The following is a 20,724-nucleotide window of genomic DNA, read 5'->3' as shown; positions in this document are numbered from 1 at the left end:
ATAGCTTTGCAGTGATGAGAGTGTATACTGTACAGAATTAACAAGGAAATATGAGGGAAGACAAATATGATTTAGAAAAAGTCAAAATAGGACAGTAAACTGGTCCACTTATATAAAAAAAGGCTATGGATTGTCTTCTCTTAAAGTACCACAACGCTGCATGCATTCATTTTAGACAGAGAAGGTAAAGTGCATTTTAAAACACATCTATAAAATTAGCTCTTCTTGAGCTATATCAAAGACAATATCAATCTTCAGTGGATATTGTCCCATCTTTCCCATAACCTTATCTTAAATCAGACAAAAAATTAAAGGATTTTAAATACACTTAAACTATTTGGAATACATTTTCTAATAGGAATTTCCAAGTTGATGGATGCTGGAAAATAGGTGTAAACCTATTTATGTGATTCTCTTCCCAGAGTTCCTCATTCATCCTCATGCTTTTTGCAGACCATAGTCAAAAAAACCCAGTCTTTAGCTATGCTGTGTAAACCTATTCGTTTAAAAAGGTGCCACTACCAATGTCAGAAATGTTAAATGGTGTCACAGTATCACCTCTGTCCTGTTCTTAAGAGACCCAGAGTGCACAGGTGAATTGGATACTAATCCATCACTGTACAGTTCTTTTGTCTAGTAGGTATTTTTCTGGTTTGTTTTTCTAATGTCTTTTCTCTTTTTTATCTCTTTCTCTCTCCACTCATTCTTGAAATAATGAAGAATTAGTTTGCCCCTTCTTCTTGGCAACCATTACTTGTTTATTTAACCCAAGAAACATTTAAGCAAGGATAAGAGAAGAAAACCACTTAATTCCAGCACCAGTGTTTGTGCAAACAGTCAAAAACAACAACTGAAAACAATGGTAGCACATTACCATTGAAGTGTCCATATTATTTCGATGCAGACAGATCATCAGGACACCAAGTCCTGTGTTTATCTAATGGTTACATATTTATTTAAATTAATGTTTGATTTATATTTTAGAAAATATCTCTCTATATATAAACATTTTAATGGTAAAAAAAAAAAAAGTTCAGATTTTATTATACTTACTAAATAGAGCTCCACTGGGAAATATTAACTGAAAATTGCAAGATGCTCTTAAAAGTCTGAAACTAAACAAATTCCTGAATTTCATATGTAAATTTGATCAGTCCTTAACCTGGTTCCAGAAGTTGATCACATACTCTCTCACCTGAAGTGATTATCCAGTTAGGAGACAGACATTTTGAATTTCTGAATGCTTTACAGGATCTTAAAGAGAATAATGTCTTTTATTTGGAAAAATGAAGTAAGTAATAAGGGTGCTGGTATTTTATCCATGTTGCAGGTAACTATTGAACTTCTCAGTCTAAACCACTTACCTGATAAAAATAAATACAAGTTTTGTATAACTATATTCCTTATTCATTCTTGATCAAAACATAGTCTAACTGTTATGAAAATGACAGTTCTGTATGGTCAAAATCCAGGCCCAAGTATTTCAGTAGTAAAATGATCATAAATTTCAATAGAATGCTTGTGTGTGTCACCAATAAAATTACTGAAATGACTTTGGTAAGCCTATTTTTTTTTGCTTGTTTATACAATAAGAGACACATAATTTTGACAGATTGCAAGAGGTTCTCTTGTCCAAACAATACTCTGTCCTACTATTTCCAGTATGCATAGCTGACCCAAGAGAGGAAAGCTGAAAGACCACAATGTATAACAGCTGAAAGAATGTTGAGTATCTTGATAAAATATGGTAATAGGGCATATATGAAATAAGAATTTACAGTGTAGGCTCTGCAGCTGTGTTCATCTAGAAAATGTTTTCTAATGATAAAGGCCTTCAGCATTCTACACACAGAATAATTTCAGTCAGCTCAGGAAAATCTAACCTGAGTCATGACACAAACATGCTCATAGACGGTTGAAATGAAAGCATTGGGGAAAAAAATCTAGAAAACAGACATTAGGATAATTCAATTAAATTTAATCAACATATCAACAACCGATATAGATCCTGACTTGAATTAACTGATCCAAACCTAGCTTTTTCTCTGCAACAGAAAACTGTTTTCAACACCCAGTAATAGTGGTTAAACAGTTGCAGAAAAACAGTGTAACTGAAGGTTTAGGTTTAGTCTGTAGCAGAGGGAATTGACAACTTTTCTCAAAAAATGCTGTGTGATGGCCAAGGCTTAATGATCTCAGATTCTGCACAGGTACTTTAGAAATAATTGTCCCTTAAGCTCTCTAATGTTATTTTTTACTGATTTTTTTTTTAAAATACATGCAATTTTAATATTCAAAAATATACTCTTTTAGGATTGAACTGAAAAAAGCTTTTTTTTTTTTGAAGAGTATCTTAAACTGTCATGGATTTCAGTGGGATTTAGTGTTTAATTGTAATTTTAAAAAGTTACAGTAAAATATTCCACTCTTTTTAATAAGTTATTCAGATTTCACTACTGGTTACTACCAACTGATTTTCTGCCCACTGTTTATTTTGCCACATTGTGGGAGAGAAGAAACTTGCAAGATAAGAACTCCAAAAATTTTTTTCCACTCAATGTAATTTTAGGTTGTGTGCAGTTGCATTTATGTATTTGTGTACTATGTTTAATCTGTGAATGCCATAAACCCACCTTTTTCCCTAGAGAATGTCACATGTTACTCAGTGACAGTTTTCACACAGAGAACCACTGTACCAAACTGATTAATATCTCAAAAATGCCATTAAACAGAATATGCATGTTTGAGGTGGTACATCACACTCTCTTCCCCAAAGTGGTGACACGAAATCCCTTTTCCTAAATATACACCAATATATATTTGTCAATTAGTTGTTGGATATTTAATGCTATGTATTTGTGGGACAACGAGGATTTTGCAACAATCTATTGCTCTAGAGAGCACAAATCCTTCTAAGGTCATGGTTCCTATATCCCTCTGACAGGTCTTCCCAATACCGGGGAAAAGTAAAATCCAGGGGAGCATGATAATTCTAATTTCACACTTTGGTATCAAAAATATATTAGTTCCAACAAAGGTAAGAAATGCAAATCTGTCATTAAGCAAGATAATTAAAGGTTTTCTTCAGTGCAGTCTTGCTATATTTATTCAACGAAGCATAATGAATTGCAAGATACACAGTAAAACCAAACCCTCACTGATTTATAATAACAACTTTCAGTTGTTAAATAACTCTTATTGAATACATCATAAATTATAAATAAAAAATGCAGCAGTTTTCTATTTCTTTTGCTTTAAAGAAAAAATCAATTTTGTATTTTCATTGTATGGCTTTATTCAGTTGTTTGTTAACATAGAAAATCTCTGTGGAAGTTATTTTTGATGGTATATGCATGTGTTCAAGTGAATAGTTTGAATTTTCATTTTTCTTTTGCATTTTAAGGTCTTGCACAAACAATTAATGAATCCTCACAACATCCCTGTGAGGTAGGTACTTAAGCTGTTGAAGAAAAAAAGCCCTAAAGAAATTCACTGCTTCACTAATTCAGCAAAGTCAAAACAGTAACAATAACAAGGCCGTTGCACTTCTCACTTTGATTTGGGTTGTGAAAATATATTGCCTCTCCCAAGTCTCAGTAGCTTCTGTATAAATTATAAAATATTTCATATGAATATCACCTTAGCAATTGTCAACAGAGCAAGATTTTTTAATGAGAAATGAGAGGATACAGTAATTGTCCTGTGTACATGTAAATTTCATTGGACAACCTTATTCCCTAGATAAATACTAAGTAGTAGCCTTCTTGCATGAAATATTTGAGAATATTAAAAATTTAACCTTTCAAGGTTATAAATATAGTATATAATTATATATTTTAAGAATAAAAACATACGTAATGGTTACATGAATTTTAAAAATTGGTGAGTGCATTCATCTGAGCAATTCAAAAACATGCTGGTGCATCTACCTTATATATTTGAAAGAAAAATATGCTAAAATAAAGTTTATTGATCTGCTAGTAAAATTTTATAATAGATATATTCATCCCCTGCCATGGTAGGTGGTGGGTGACATAAAAAGCACAGTGACAGCAGAATGTTTTTATATAAATTGCATGCACAATCTGATTTCTTACTTGATTATCAAAGCAACAAATATATTCATTAAAAAAAAGCCAACTCATTTACAAGACAAAGTGAATCTCACTCTAGCTCCATGTCAATATAAACAATTTACGACTGATTACATCCATCAAGTTTAATATAAACCGTAGTAATCTGAATAGTGTAATCAGATGGAACAAGATTTAATAACATACAAACCAAAGTTAATGTTTCTCTGATTGATTCCATTAACTGCATAACTATCCAAAGTATTAGTTTTACATATACATTATGTAACTTAATATTAGAAAAGTTAAAAATACACAATATGGTACATTATATAGAGCACTATATTTATCAAAATTTTATACATATTGCTGATTATTGGAACTTTTTTCCTTTTTAAAAACATAGTTTAGCATATATCAATTAAAAATAACACTTCACATATTTAAATTTTCATTATCCTATCAGTATGTTCCCTCTGCAATCTAGGTGCATTTAAAAAATAAATAAATAAAATTACATTTTGATGAAACACCCTTTTACTACTAGCACCTTAAAATTACAGAAAAATCCCAACAACTTCCATGAAAGCAAATCTTATCTTTCTTCATATAAAATCAAAAGCCCAGAAGACAATGAGCAGAGTAGTAGGAATGGCAAGAAAAAACTGTCATGTAACTGCAAAACCTCTGGTAAACTTCCAAATGGGTAACACTCAATACATATTTTGTTCATCAATCTGGAACAGTGACAGTTTATTTCCCTTTTATTTACCCAGTTATTGCAGCATGTATAAACCATACCAATAATCATATTTTATATACAACTAAACAACTCAAAATCAGAAGACATGAAGATGGTACGTAAAATTATGTTTTCATCCTGTCAAATTTAAAGTTACATTTTCTTACAAAAACTTCTCTGAGAATTCAAGAATTTGAAGAGGACACATATATATAGCATCATAAGAATTTTTTGAATCACTTCCTAAAGTGAGTATAACATGTTATGGACAAATAAAAAAACCAATTAAAATTGGCATGGGATGGGTAGTTTGGAAAAGACAACTTTTGTGTTTCACATGTTCAGTGAACAAAATAGATGCATGGCAAACTAATGTTTTCAAACCGATAAATGTTATGGAAAAATAATGAGGCAACAGAAAACAACACAAATTTTTCATTGCTGAGTTTTTTGTAATTGACTGATTTAACTTAAGGGCAGTTTTAAGACCAAAGCAGATCACTATAGTATTAGAGTATATAAAGCTTCCCCCAGTTGCAGACAATAGGGCTTTTCTTATTAATATCTGAAGAGTTGACACTGACCCTGATGCTCTCACTGTTAGTAGGATGCTGTTAGTAGTAGCAGTTGCAAACATATGGGTTTGCCAGTAACAACTCACAATTTGTGCATAGTTGAGTCTTCGAAACTGAGCAAATTTGCTCTCAAAATCTTGCCAGCGCTTGCTGAGCTGTATCAGGGTTGGCTCCACTGCTTTTGCAGCCCCATCCTTAGACAGGCGTTCAGCCTGCCTGTGCACCGCATTCAGATCTTCCTTCTTCTTCTCCAATTCTCCACCAATCTCCTAGTGAGCAAAACCAATACAGGGCCCAGGACAGTTAGCTAACTAGATCAATCAACTTAAAATTAGCAAAATACTTCTGTCAGAAAATCCATTTCCATTTTATTGTCACAAGTAAAATTTACAGCTACTTAATATCTTATTTTACATTAAAACAAAACAAAAATAACTGAAACTGAAGAACCTTCTTGGAGATGGGCTGTAGAGATCCTAAGAGCTATTACACTCTGAAACTGTTAGCAAAGGCCAACAGTTTCCATGTTCAGGTTCTTGCTAGTACACTGTGACGGGCAATTGGAGAAATTATTTTCTCAATAAGGGTCAGCATATTCAGGACAAAGAGTGTTCGAACAGCTTACAAATATACTATTAGACTCTTTAATGTATTAGTTAACTCCTGTTTTACTCTGTGGGAAACTCAACAGAGAATGAAGCAAAGAAAGACGATGTAAAATAAACCAGGAAAACCTTTGACAGTATGTAAATAAATCTATAGAGTTTGACAGTGACATATGAATATGTTCTGATGAAAATGAATGTGCTAACATGAGATAGAGGTCATCCATATATCGGTAAGTCATTTGTTCATCTGGAACAAAGATACATAAAATCAATTACAATTTTTACTAGAAAACATTTGATGCTTCTTAATACATTGCACACTTTCTGTATTATTGACAAAACATTATATTTAGTGTGTTTCGGATTATTTATATAGCATTCTGTATAAGAAACAAATACAAAATATAGTACAACAAAGAAATGTCAGCTTGAACACAGATAATTAAGGTTTGTTTTACTATAAATATAAAAAAAAGAACAGAACTTATAATTTTCTGTAAGATAGGATTGTTGCATTTGCTGTCTGTTGAATTAATAAGCTATCATTCAAAAAGATCTACCATTGCCAACCCAAAACAACATTACCTTTAGCTTCTGCTCATCTTTGTGGTCTGGCAGACTGGCTAACTTTTTCTCAATGTCATCCAGCCATGTCATTAGGTCATCAGCCTGCCTCTTGTACTGATACCATTGATGAGAAATCTCTAAAGCCTTTTTTCTTCTTCGAGCTCTCAAGTCCTGTTCACAGTGCAGACATTATTAGAATATGAATTAAAGGCTTATAAAATATGAACTGGCATGTGTGCACACTGAAGGGAAAGTAAGTGTACAAGGCTGCTAATTTTTTAATTAAATGTTGATATTTATAGCAAGTATACGAGTAATTGAACATATTTACATCAGTTTAACATTTTTTGTTTGTTTTAAAGGAGGTTACCTATTTCAGTGTTGTTCACATGTTGAATAAACCACTGAGACAGTCACCAATATTCAGAGAAGTTAAGGCTCTTACATAAATGTCAATATTTTATATACAACACTTCTGCTCAGAATACTTACTGGACAGATGGAAACACAGCCCACTTAGTATCTAGCCAAAAGGGGGGCTTCTGTATTTTGTGGAATCCTGTGGATTTCTAGCCTGCATGAAAACTCTGTAGCTATTCAGATGAAAATCACTGCAATGCAGAAATGTTTGCAAAGACAGGTTTCCTTTTTCTAAATTAAATACCATGTACATAACAAATGTCTTGTGTTTATAACTGCTTTATAAAGTATTAAAAGTTCTCTTTAGCAGGAAGGTATACAGTGTCTGGTTTTTTCCCTTATAAATGTTATTAAATATACATCTGCTTAATTTCACTCATGCAGAATTCAGAAAATATTTTAATTACTGTAATTTCTTATTATGAAGTAAATTAAAAAATTACTGGTACATTTTATATAAAAATACTCAGATTAATTTGCCTCAACCATTCTTGATTTTTTTTTTTTTCACCAGGGTGAATGCCTTAACTGAGTCACCCAAAGTAAAATCCATCACTATGCCATAAAAAACAGCCAGAGATGATCTGGTCAATAGCATAGTGCAACAAACACTGTTCTTGTTTCTCCAGCATAAAAATTATGAATTGCTTCCATTTAGCTTGGAGCAGTCAAAGACACACCCAATAGATTTCAAGCTTCTTTTAAATGTGGACCAAACAACAGTATATTTTAGCTATCCTTCTCCTGAATTCACACAGGTCTGCAAAATTGTAAGAATTAGAATGAAATTCACAGGAAAGGAAAGAGGATGCATATAAATAAGTAATAACAAAATGTAAACGTGCCATGTTCCCCAAACCAAAGAAAACTTACTCAGAATTATCGAAAGAAAGAAAAATTCTGCTTGCTGACCAGATGAAAATTCTTCTATTGTAGCCAGAGCCTATAGCTCCAGGTAGGTTACCAATGTGAACCCTCCAGCTGTAAGAGTCTATCTTTCATCACTTATATTTGCCATGGAAAGATGACACTTCCAATTATATCTATTAGCTGGTCCAAATACTTTGCACCATGTGTGTTTCTAGGAAGAATATCATACAGCTTTACCTCCTGGATTCTGGCAACTCAGAATTTTCACATCCAGTTTTGGGTTTCAGCCTCTCAGCTGCTATGTCTGTCAGTACTAGCACCTACCCTGCTCTAGAGAGTTTGGAGCCAGCCCTCTAACCAAAAAATGTAGCGTGTAAGTATTTTACTGAAGGAGAAACCAACTTATTCATGGCCAGAAGGGTGTTATTCAACTGAGAATCCAAGTCTGCGGGGACTGATTCTAAACTAAGGTCTTGAGTGCTGTTGCAGAAATACAAAACACACATAATATGTGAAAAAAGGAATTATCGAAGAAATCTGTATTGTGCAGTTGGCAATCACACAGTTGTAATGCTGAGGGTGAGACAGTACTTCTCAAACTGGAGATTGTAAAACGCCTTTTGAAAGGCAGCAAGAGAACTGTATAAGAAAATATGTCTATAGCCAAATAGTTTTAAATTACTCATCTCTAAACAGTAATGACAACTCATTTAACAAAACAATGGCCTGAAATGAAGAAAAAATGTTTTAATAGCATATGCTTATAACTGTAGCTCCTATACCTTGAGAGCATTATGTTTAGTCCTCAATAGCTGTTGTTTTTTCTTTATTTCCTCACGTTTTTTCTCATCTGTGACTCCCTTTTGCAGCCTCTCGCCCCTTTGCAGTAATTCTTTCACTGTGCTCTCATCCTCTTCACTCTGAGTTGAAAAAATAACCGATATAATGTGCATTTTAATCTAATTATTACTTAAGTACTAGTAGATATGACTATGCTAAAGTAATCACGTAACAGCTACTTGCAGTTGTATATTGATGATCGAGTAACTTTTACTTGCTTTCTACAATATATGCAGAGGGATAAAAGTAAGACAGCATCTGCAAATCTATAGATGTTTGATATTAGATCTTATGTGGCATCCAGTATAAAAGCATTAAAAAATTAGAGGCAAAAGTTTTAAATATATTTTACTTTCAAACAAAAAGAATAGATATATGTAAAATATTCTAAATCACTGTCAGTAGAAATTGAAATTGCTAGTATGCTGGCAGACCACACAATTACTGACCATTCTGTGTATCATCACACTGCAAAACAGCTATTCTGACAGGGAAAATTATATCACTATTTTTTATGTAGAAGCCTTCTACAAATCCATGAATCTTTGAAGCTGAATCTATGTCACAGCTTCTGGGAGTATCTTGAACCATGCTAAGCATTTGATGTAAAGAAAGGGAACAAAATACACTCAAGTAGTGGAAGCTGCCCCATCAAACTTGATTCACTTAGATTTACCACTGCAGCACACACAGCCTTAAATTTTATTTTTCCTGCATAAAAAAAAGAAAGTCCTGTAATGATCCTTCCAGCAGTGATATGAAACAGACACCTTCGAAGAATTCCTTAAAAGTAAAATAACATTCAGTCTTTATATCAGTTGTAAACAAATATATATTTGATCTTGCTGAGGACTCAAGAAGAGAGGGTTCTAAAGACAAATCTCCCTTATTGTCCAGCCAAGAAATATCATCCCTCTGAAGATCACTCTGGAGAAAACACACCACAATTTCAATAGTAGCAAAGCACTACAGTATTTTACTCTTCTTTTTCCTTCCCCCCTGTCCCCCCCACCTAATATGAATAAAGGGTTTTACTACTTGCACCAATAAAACATAAGTAATAAAGCTTACCACAGCCACAAAACCTATTTACATTAAATGCTATAAGCAGATTGGTTAAGAACAAATTGGCAAGTGGCATTTCCTTTCAAGAGCATTTATTTTTTCTGAATGCTTTCTTTCACTATATTGCCTACTTCGATACATCATTCTGACTTTTCCTGGTCTTCATACTACTACAGAGATTTTAATATTCATTCCATATTCTTTAATACTGCTGGTACTAGTATAGAACCCATGGATAACATTCCTGGTCTGCTTAGTGTTCTCCTAAGGGACAAGAAATGCTTTTCAGACAAACTAAAAATTAAGTTAGCACAAAAAAATTTACTTAATGCTAATATGGACTTTTGATTTTATAATATATTAACATAGCAAAATTTTGCCCAAGTTATATCTAAAGATCCTGACACAAATATGGGTTTCTGATTTTCACTCAGGTTTTTTCATCTCCCTGCTTATTTTTCTCAGACTTCCATTTCAACCAAATTACCATATCTTTACTGAAGTCCTCCTCTTTCAGATTCACTCCCTGCTGAATTTCAACCTCCAGTGGTTCAAGCATTTTTTGTATATCGAAGTCAAATTGCTCCAATTCCTTCAAAGGAATGAAGGGCTGAAATGGGAGAAATACAAAGACTACTTATTTAAAGGACACATTTAATAGTTTTATTAGAAACAGAAATGAAAAGAGATATCAGTGCTACCCCCTATTGCTAAAACAATGGTAGACTTTCCAAAACATTGAAAAATATCTACATCATACTCAAAATACCCGAAGATACAAACAAAGGTAAGAATTTATGTAGAATTTCCATATAAGTAAACAAAAGAATTTTATGGTGAGTGAAATTTGTAAAGGAAAAAATAAAACATATTGTCACATTTGTGTGTAAGAACAAGTCCAAATAAATAGTAAAATATTTTTCTAAAAAAATAAATGTTTACACTATTTGGTTAAGTCTGGTTTGTCAGAAATTGTTCATCCAGCAACAAGCAGTCCATTCAGATGAAAAAAACCCTACTATTAATAATTAAGAAATTTTTAATGTTAATCTTGTTCAGTTTTGAAATCATTTTTCTCTCACAAATAGCAGAAGTGTCCGGTGAATTATAGAAAACAAAGGACAGAAAATCTTTTTGTAAGATATTCCCCTAATAGTATTTTGTAACACATTGGGACAAAAATCAACAAAACTTCAGCTGTCGTTTCAAAAAGCCTCAACAAAAATTCAGGAACAAAAAAATGTCAACCAAAAAAAAAAAAAAAAAGTAGGCTCAATTCTCCCAAAATAAAGCACAGTATAATTATGGTGCTTTAGTTTAGTACAGTTCTGAACTCTCCTACAAGTGCTACTTATTAACAACAGTACACTCCCTTCTGCTGATCTGACACAAGTGCCTGTGAATAGTTTAATGTACAGTATATAATGTATTTATTAAGTGCATTGCAAATGATCAACAGAAAATTTTTCTTCTTTCAAAGCTCTAAATGCAAGAAGAAGAAAGAAAATCTGATTCTTGCATAAAATTTAGACTTAGAGTAATTAATGTTTTTTGATGATCTAGGAACTCTTGGACATACAACCTGTCTTCTTACTAAAGACATAAGCACATTATATCCTAACTAGTTCTCTTTTACTCTTTCCTCTGGTACAATTAGCAATTATTATATGCAAAATTTGTAATGAAGATGGAAACAATAAAAATTAATCAGTTAAAACACGAGAGACTGGATGCCAAATGAAATCTGTTTCCAGATGACCTGGAAGACTCAGGGTAAAAAAGCCTTAATTGTATCTGGTTGATTAACTTAACAACAAAAAAAATTTGCACACTTACAAACACTAATGGAAACATAATAATGTACATTATTTATAGAGAATAATACTGTGCTCACAAATTTTCATTAAGAGGCTCAGAATTACACTCATCATGCACTTCAGCTGAGTTAAAGATAATAGAAAACTACACAGTAATTTCTTCTCAAATGCACTGAAGCATATTTTCTAAAGTACTTAAATCTCATTAAAAGACAAACCAACTAATACAATTGGAATATAAATTTATAGTCTCTGAAAAAGGCTAAAAACAATAATAAAAAGGAAAGTGGAAGGAAAAATACTAAATTAATTTGAGTAATTGAATGATGTTCAAAGACTACTTGAAAATGTTAAGTCTCATTTCAGTACACTATGAAGATTCTGTTAATTCAGCACATGAAATTATATACTACCATTCTGACTTAATGGGTCATTTCTTACTTACTTCACTGTTGTACTGATTATTGTTAGTATTTGAAAAAATATAGCTAATTCGAAGACAGATGAGAAATTGTTGAAAATAGGTTATGAGAGCTTTCAATCCTCTTGAATTTATGTTTTAATCTTTCACGGAGAAAAAAAAAAAAAAACCAAAAACCTTAATATGGGGAAAAAAACCAAAAACACTTAGGAAGCATATCATCCCATAATAATAATAATTTTCCAGCTCATGAAGCTGAAATCATAAGTGCAATTACTGACGTTATACAGGTAGACAGTAAAAAAGTACCCAGTAATTTGGTTCTTTACCCAAATGCATATAGCAAGTCAGTAGAATAGTCAATAATTCAGACCAGTTTTTACCTCTCTATCTGATGCAATACTTATTATTAAAAGTATCCTTTGTCAATCATATTCTACCTGTGCATTCCAAAGTCCTGAAAAGGGTCCTCTAAATTCTAATTTACCAATATAATTTGTGTGTTGTAGTAATTTCTCTCATTTTGCTGGGCACTTCTCTAAATCTTAGCGTGGTGTTGCCAATTCCAGCCCACCTTGTCTTCAGAAATGGAAGTAAACCTGAGAGACAAGGCTGCAGGTGGAAGACATTTGCAGGCTGTGTTCTGCAGACACTTCTTCTTGATAAGCATCTTTTGTGCCTTCTTTGAGTGAGCCCACAACATGCAGTGCAAACACTGAACCCCCAAAAAGCCATCTACAGGCCGTTCCATTCTTCCCTAGGACAAGCAGTAATTTCACAGGATCCTACCAAAGGCTGCATCAGCTCTGTACATTTACAACAACAGACTGCAGACAGCAGGTGTTCAGAGCAAAACCATCAGATAACACAGTTGTTTGGGCTCCTTGCAAAGATATCCTCAGTCTACAGTTTGTACATGTGTAATAAGTAGGTAAGAAGTTGGAATGGCAGAAATACTACTGATGGCCATTAGGAAAAAAAATTGTTACCTTTACTCAGAAGACATTATTTCATTTAAGAAATGAACCCTAAAGAAACCCAAATATCCACAAAGATGTGCTGATTAGGCAGAATACTGAGCCCTGCACAGACCCCAGACAACTCATGGAAACCATGTCTCTTTGCTTATGCTTTTTGCCAAGCTTATTTCCTGCTTTGCCATGGATCCTCTGCACATTTATTTCCAGTGCTACTGCAGTGACCAGCAATAATAGTTTAGATCAGGATCCATGCATTCCCATATCCTATATACCAACCTGCATGGCTGCCTGATTGAATCTGCTGAATAGCTCTTCAGAATAAAGGCAGCAAATAAATGGAGAAAGTAGGTGGTTTATGTCCTTCTTCATTCCAATTCAGAAACCACAATTTGGCTAAAAATTACCTAATCTATGCTGAATTCATATTTAACAGTCAAACTGGTTGTACAGATGAGTAGTTGAAGTAGAATTGATATAATCTCTACCTATCTATTTCTATCCTGTGAATCCCAGACTCACAGGAAAAGACTAAATGCAATTGAAGAAAAATTAACTCTCAAAACCCAATGTATATGAAAAAACGCTAATCATACTTTGAGAAGTTAGAGACTTACTAATTCTCAGATGTTCGGTTTTTGTAAGTTAATGAAGTAATCATTGTTACACTCAAATAAAGTCAGTGAATACTTCTAATCATGAAACAGTGAAAAAAGACCTTAATGCCAAAACCCCCAAATCTTCACTCTTAATAAAAAATAAATCCTTAGGCTCTACATTGTTTTGCTTTAAAAGCTTAGTTTTTGGAGGAACTGCAGCCCACCATGTAGTTGCAATTGTACACCTTATACAAACACCGTTTTTTATGCATCTCCTTACGGAAGCAAGTCCTCCTACCTTTACACTCCTTATTCTTTGTGATATAGTTGCAAATCGCTGGTTGAGCTCTGAGAGTTTAGGCTCTACTACTTTCCTGCAGTGATCCCCACGGTTTGTCATCAAGTCTCTGGCCTGGTCACGCACAGAGTCCACCTTGGGGTGAATGTCATTCAGCTCAGCCTTTAAGCGCTACAGTCCGTGAGCAAGAGACAGGGCTTGAAGTTAGTAATAAATGCAAAGAGAGAGAAAGAGAGAGAGAGAAAGTGTGCAAAGGAATAGGGAGCAAAACCACAAAGCAAATTCAGATAATTATGCAAGAGTGTGTAAATCCAGTAGAAACACCTTAGATAACATTCCCACTCATATCCCTCAAATTTATAGCAGGAAAGTATCTACATGTCTGTTTTAATATCTCTTAGAGGAAATTAATGGTGATCATTATTTCTAGGCAGATTCTTATCTGCAATAATATTGCAGCATATTTCAGGATGCACTGAATTATTCTATGTTCCTAAAGCTAGGAAGAGCTGCTAATTCATGTATTATAGAACTTGCAGGTATAATTGTTGCTTTCATTACGTCAAAGTTCAGGCAATTAAAAATGACCAGAATAACAAAGAAAAAAAAAAAAAAAAGAGGTAAAATCCTTTATCCTGTGCAATAGTAATCGTAACAGTAAGCAGTACAGGCAGAGGCCAAAAAAGATAGCAAGGCATTTGGGAATCAGAAATACAGTTGGGCATTAAGAATTACATTTCACTGTCTGCATGAAATGCCTTTGTGCAATGCAAAAAACATATAAACAGGTATTGATAATTTTACTTTGTGTCTGATTGTGGCAGAATCGTTCCTTCATCTACAAAAACCAGTCTTGTAGTCCTGCTGAGATCAATGAGGCATCGATTTATGTTCTGCCTTGGAGTTTTTAAAATTTTGCTGTAGTAAATGGCATCATTATGTTAGTGTCAGCAATACAATTCTGATTTGGATTTGCGAACTCTTACTCAGATAGTATGTACTGACCATGGAGTTCAATACAAAGTAAACTTTCACATTGACTTCAGAAGAAAAAGAAAAATCCCTACAGATAATAATTTGGTGTTGTTCTTAAAGAAGGTATTTTAAATGAGATAGTTAACATTCACATCCATATTACAAGGTAATTTTCCATCAGTGGGTCAAAAGATGCAGTTGGCCAACTAAAACCTTCTGCTCAGTACGCTAACCCAGGATTCTACAGCTAGTTCACTATATAATATTCTTCTCTATGTTGTTAATATGGCCTCAATGTAAACAATGTTTATAGAATTAAGACAATCATATGACAGAGATATCATAGATATTGGAAAAGAAAACAGAAATACAATTTAAAATGAAGGGGACAGAAAAAAAAAAGATTTTGCTCAAACAAAACAAAACCTTGTGTTAAAGGAGTATTTTCCAGCAGACATACGTTTAATAATCTGCTGTTCTACTCACCAGGATGTTCCTGAAACTTATAATAACAATCTGATTTTATTTCTGCGGGGATTTTATTTTGGTATTACAGAGCAAATTTATTAAGTAATCTAAAAGCTGCCAGAGGGTAGCTTTATCACAGAAAAAAATCAATTTGCAATTCCTTTTGAAATATGCTAGTTTTGACACAGTCCTTTTTAGAATAAAATTAATGCTTTCCAGAAAACCACTTTTTTTTACCTTAAGAATTTCCTCTTTTTGCTGGGGTTTTTGTTTGTCAGATTCATCCAACAGTATTTCAGCACGATACATCCAAGTAGTGACATTAGCTATATTCTGATCAAAAGCCTCCATGTGCTTTTGATATTCCTGTATGTGGAAAAGGTAAATACTGCATACAAAAAATGTAATCAGAACTGAAATAGCAACTGTAGTTACGCCAACTGTGGCAAACATACACACATTATGACACTATGAAAACTTTTTTGTTTTACACGGTAACTTCTTGTTTTGTGAAGGATAGAATCTGTTTGTTTGCTTCACTTTACATGTTAGGTTTCTTTAAAAAGACATTCTACGGGAGAGAGAGAGAGAGACAGGCAGCAGCATGATAAAATCACAGCAAGACATGGGTGTTGGCAGCACAGAGAGGCTGCTGAGAGGAACAGGAAGCTATTAGCCAGACCTACTGCAGGTGCAAAGGGGTGTTTCCCAAGAATGAGGTACAGAATTCATTTTGGAAAGCCAGTAAGTTGACTGAAACTCAGAGAGCCACAAGGATGCACTTGCAAAATCACAGTCAAGACTGGGAGCTTTGTGTGTGAACCTTTTATTGATATTTTATCTAACTTCTCTGCTTTGAGACTTTGCTTTTTAAAAGTTATTCTAGTTGATATTCTGATTAATCTTCATTTCTCTGCTTCATTTAAAACTTGGTATTTTCTGGTGAGCTCACTAGAATGTGGCCTATGCATATCCCACACAATACATATGCAAATCACACACCCAAGATCAAAGGTATTACCAGTTCCTTTGGCCCCCAAATGTATGTACCTTTATCTTACACTGTTCTAAAATTGGTAAAAAAACCTCAACTACCTCTCTTAGATCTTTTATCATGTGCTTTAGCTAATATTAACCATAGAATCCAAAGCACAGAAAGAGAGGATGTACAAGAATACATAACTATATGAATCTGTAAACTCCACCATATGCTTCTTGTAATCAGCTCCACGTTGAATCTGTGTACCTACACGATTCTGAATGAAATTCTTAAGTTTTCCTGATACTTTCACCTGGATACTGCACTCAGCTGAGGAAGCCCTTTAGTGATGTTATAAATTTATTGCCAAAATATTTGTAATGCAGCCATACAGACTCTAGTGGAGCTCTAATACATCAAGCTCTGAAAAGTCATGATCAAGGCCAGAATACCCTTAAAATCATTTCAGTTTCTCTGGGGTGAAACTTCATTCCCATGCTCTCAGGAACAGAAACAGCATGCAAGATTTCCCAAAGCATTCTGACAGCCCAGTGGTTAAGACCCTTCTGTAGTTATGGGTTCAAACTGTCACCTCTTCATGACAGAATGTATTTGAAGGCAGAATAAAGTTCTGGGACTATCCGTAGTTTGAGGCAGCTAGGCCTGAGGCTCCTGAATCTGTGAAATGTGTATTAGGGATTTTATTGCCTACTAGGCTTAATCTGGTCCCCTTAAGGAATTACCCCCACCTAAACATGCCCTATAAAACTATCCAAGGGAGGATTAGGAAGTTCTGAAAGACCAGATCACAGTCCTTCAGCACATCAGGTGTGCACCCTGAGCAGAGCTTATGATTTAGTTGCCTCTGAAATTAATCTAATTCACACACACCAGAACTACCCTGTGGGCCAGACCAACTTGCAAGTGGAAACTTATTTCCCAACTGTACTATTCCAAACAGAAAGGCTAATGCAGCCAAAAGTAGCTGATGTTGTTGCTATCAATACTAAGACTTACTCAACTTATTTGACTATTTTTTTCACTTGAGTCGTGCTGAAGTAGTCTCTGTCCTTGAAACTGCATTTCATTTATTAGGAAAAAAAACCTAAACCAAAAACAATGCAAGAACTATTGAGACAGACAGGATTGAAAACTGCTAACAATCAAGATTCCACTCAGTAATCAATCAGATTCTTGAAACATACACAGTGCATTAAACAACAGTCAATCTGATTGTCTGTGTACCTGCGTATTCAATAAGCACAGTCCAAGGCACCAGAAAAAGCACTTCTATAAGGCTGGGCACGTACAACTGGAAACCAACATTTCCTCTGTGTGAAGAAATGTATTTTCCTTACCAGTAACAGACTGAACCATTCCTCAGCACGTGAAGTTACTGCTTTCCAGTTACTGTTCAGCAGGCTGAGTTTATCGTCCACAAGACTTTCCTTGCCTTTCATCACTCCCTTCAAGTTCTCTCCTAAATCACTGATGCTCTTAAGCTGGACCTGGCGTTTCTCAATCTCCTTCCGTGTTGCCTACATGAGCAGAACAAGAAATAAAATTTCTGGGACTTAAAAATTATCCACACTGAGAACATGAAATATAAAAACAGGCAGCAAGTTTATACCAGAAAACACAGTCTAAGTTCCTACAGGAAGGGAAAGCATTCTGTGAAGACCAGCAAGTACAAAGCAAATTATTCCTCTTGAGCAAACAGCACAAAGCTTACATAATAAATGGGACAATAATACAGCATCACGATGACATCTTAAGACATAAAACTCTATCAAAAATATTCTAGTGAATATTTTATTACTTTAATATTTTTAAATGCAATTTTTTTCAGAAGAAATCATGTAATTTTCTTCCATTAAACTTGTTTCCTGATTGTAGAAATGCATATTTTCATTACATTCTCTTGGGATTTCATTCTGCAAACTAAAATACTAAAATAAGCTATTGCTCATGGCATTTCTAAGCTTGAATAACTAAAACATATATGCAGTGCTATAAAGTTAGGTTGCCAGCATCTCTTCCCACTGTTGTCTTACCTTATAGATCTAACTGATATGTAGCATAATTTACTCATTATTCCTGGCTTAATATCTGCTGCAACATGCAAGAAGTCCAACAAAAGCACCAAATCCCAACATATTTAGACAACTTGTGTAAAAGTGGGTGTTTAAAGAATAAACAGTGAGATGACAATGCAAAGTATAGCAGTCTTGCTGAATACTCAAGCAGAGGCACAAACTCCTTACACCTAATTTCACATATAACCAGTTTTATGAGAGAAATTTATCTGAGATCCTTGGCACCTGATAGCAATGATCCAGGCATATAAATCTCTGCTTATAAAAGAAAGCTCCAAACAGAAACGAAGTGTTCCAAGCTGGACACAAACAGGAGAAAGGGAAGAAGCACTAGTCTCCAGAGACACTGATTTCTCATGGAAACTTGAATACAGTAAAAGAAGAAATACTTCAAAACAAGTGGCAAACACAATTCTTCTATCTCAGGATGAATGCTGTTATGTGGTAGAATCCCACCTTTATGACCTCCACACTATCACATCTCTCATGGTCACAGATCAATACAATTTGGTTGATAATGTACTGATAATGAAAGTAGAATGCTCATTTGTCAGTAAAAACAGTATAAAATTATTCTTTTTGGTAAAATAGAACCTTAATAGTAGTTTAAACTTCTTCAGTGTGTCATGGTTAAAGCAGCAACTCACTTCCTGTGCTTAACAGAATTCATGATCTCATTTTACAGTGTTATTTCACAGAAAAGGTCTTACACATGTATTTCATGTAAGTATGAGAAATTTTCCACATTCTATCAATTTTCTAAAATACTGAGGATATGTAATAGAACCAAGGCATGATTGATGCAAATTATTCACAACATACTATATAATTATAGAATTTGAAAGGAGAGTTGAAAATTTCAGCACGTCCTTGTCAGATTAAAGGAAAAACATGCCCTCTTCTAGTATTGTTTTACCTATTTCACAGGAGGTGCAAAGTGTCATCATGAAAAAAGAATACACAAAGGATAAAATTTACCTTCAACTGAGGATGGAAAATTTTGATCAGCTTTATTTCTTTTTCTAAACAATTTACTTTCATTTGGAAAAGACTCTCTGAAGTGTATTTACCATGGTTTGTGGTTTCTTTTGTATTTTACACTTATGAAAACTCCCACCGATCTTGGGCTGAATAAATAAATATTAATCCCAACTAACAAACAGATGGATCAAATAATTAAATGTCTATTAAATAAAACTGCTACCCAAAAACCAGATGTGTAATTCCCTATGTGTAAGAAAGGAGTTATTCCTTTCAAAGTAAAGAAATAATGTAAACTAAAGACTAGGTGCACCTCTGGGTGATATGAATTTTAACATCCCTGTGTAATTGCAAGTAAGGGACATGAACCAAGTAAATCACACCTCCCCTCACCATCTTAAAAAAGCATTGTGGCCTTCAACACAATATTGAAATGACAAAAGTATCTTCCTCAATACTTCAAATCTCAGTTATTACAAATCCTTATGTATAAAATACTGGACCCACTGAATACAATCGAAAAATTAGCAGGGTCTGTAAAGTCAGTGGGATTCCACACTGCATTATCAGCTACCACTTCCTCTGTAGGTTATGATGTACACCAGTTAAACTAACTTCCTTTCACAACTTCAATAACACATTTTTGTTTTGTTTTTAATTTGTCATCTCTGCACTATATTCCTAAGAAGTTTATTTTTCTTTCCAGTATTACTAGAAAGCGATAGTCCACACATACTTTATTCACTGCAATATAACAGACAGCACTGGTAAATTTTCTGTTAAAAAAAAAAAAAAATCAAAAGTACTGCTATTAATTCAGCAATATTTTATAAAACAAAAAAAAATGTGTCATGATGCCAGGATTTAAACAAGATTATTTCAGTAAAACTTGGGGAGTGGCTTTTAAATTCTCCTAATTTTTAAAGAGTAAGTTCCACACAGCCTTGCTGGATTTAAAATCCCTTCTGGTTGCCGTAACATCAAATTGCATTCCAGCTGTGCAGTTTATTTGGAAATATATAAGAAAGTTGTAGAATTTTAACTACAGAATTAATAGAATTAGCTCTGCAAGTTAAGAATGAGATTTAAAACACTTTAACACCTTAAAAAAATCCAAACCCCCAAGTCCCAACCACCACAATGTGTACAACATGAAACATTAACAAATAAACTCGTGAAACTCTTCCCAGAAAGATTAGGCAAATTATGTGTTTTGATTTTGTGTGTTTATCAGGGTGAAACTATGTAACAGAAATAAAATACATAAATGTAGGAGTTGGGAAGAAGCTATTTTTCTGATATAATCATGGCATCTTGGGAAAACAAAAACATGTAAACAAAAGATAGAACTAA

At 33.8% G+C, this 20,724-nt stretch overlaps 1 protein-coding gene across 11 annotated transcripts in view; it reads right to left on the bottom strand.

The window, feature by feature from the left end:
• The window catches only part of DMD (dystrophin), a 1,181,561-nt gene that overhangs the window by 598,850 nt on the left and 561,987 nt on the right, over positions 1 to 20,724 (bottom strand). For 9 of the 11 annotated variants that reach the window (XM_042035506.1, XM_042035543.1, XM_042035536.1 and 6 more), the window contains 7 exons: positions 17,653 to 17,832; positions 15,553 to 15,681; positions 13,873 to 14,043; positions 10,248 to 10,370; positions 8,638 to 8,775; positions 6,584 to 6,736; positions 5,477 to 5,659 (listed from right to left, as the gene is read on the bottom strand). In XM_042035506.1, the coding sequence (XP_041891440.1) occupies positions 5,477 to 5,659; positions 6,584 to 6,736; positions 8,638 to 8,775; positions 10,248 to 10,370; positions 13,873 to 14,043; positions 15,553 to 15,681; positions 17,653 to 17,832 (1,077 nt within the window). The remainder of the gene's footprint in view (positions 1 to 5,476; positions 5,660 to 6,583; positions 6,737 to 8,637; positions 8,776 to 10,247; positions 10,371 to 13,872; positions 14,044 to 15,552; positions 15,682 to 17,652; positions 17,833 to 20,724) is intronic. The other 2 variants (XM_042035575.1, XM_042035585.1) reach the window with 2 other exon arrangements.

This window comes from Corvus kubaryi, unplaced genomic scaffold (assembly GCF_017639235.1).
Source record: "Corvus kubaryi isolate FWS band 111438036 unplaced genomic scaffold, C.kubaryi_AGA036_p1.0 133, whole genome shotgun sequence".
Classification (NCBI taxonomy): domain Eukaryota; kingdom Metazoa; phylum Chordata; class Aves; order Passeriformes; family Corvidae; genus Corvus; species Corvus kubaryi.
Note: the sequence above shows the minus strand (reverse complement) of the source record. Positions and strands in the feature narration are given on the sequence as shown.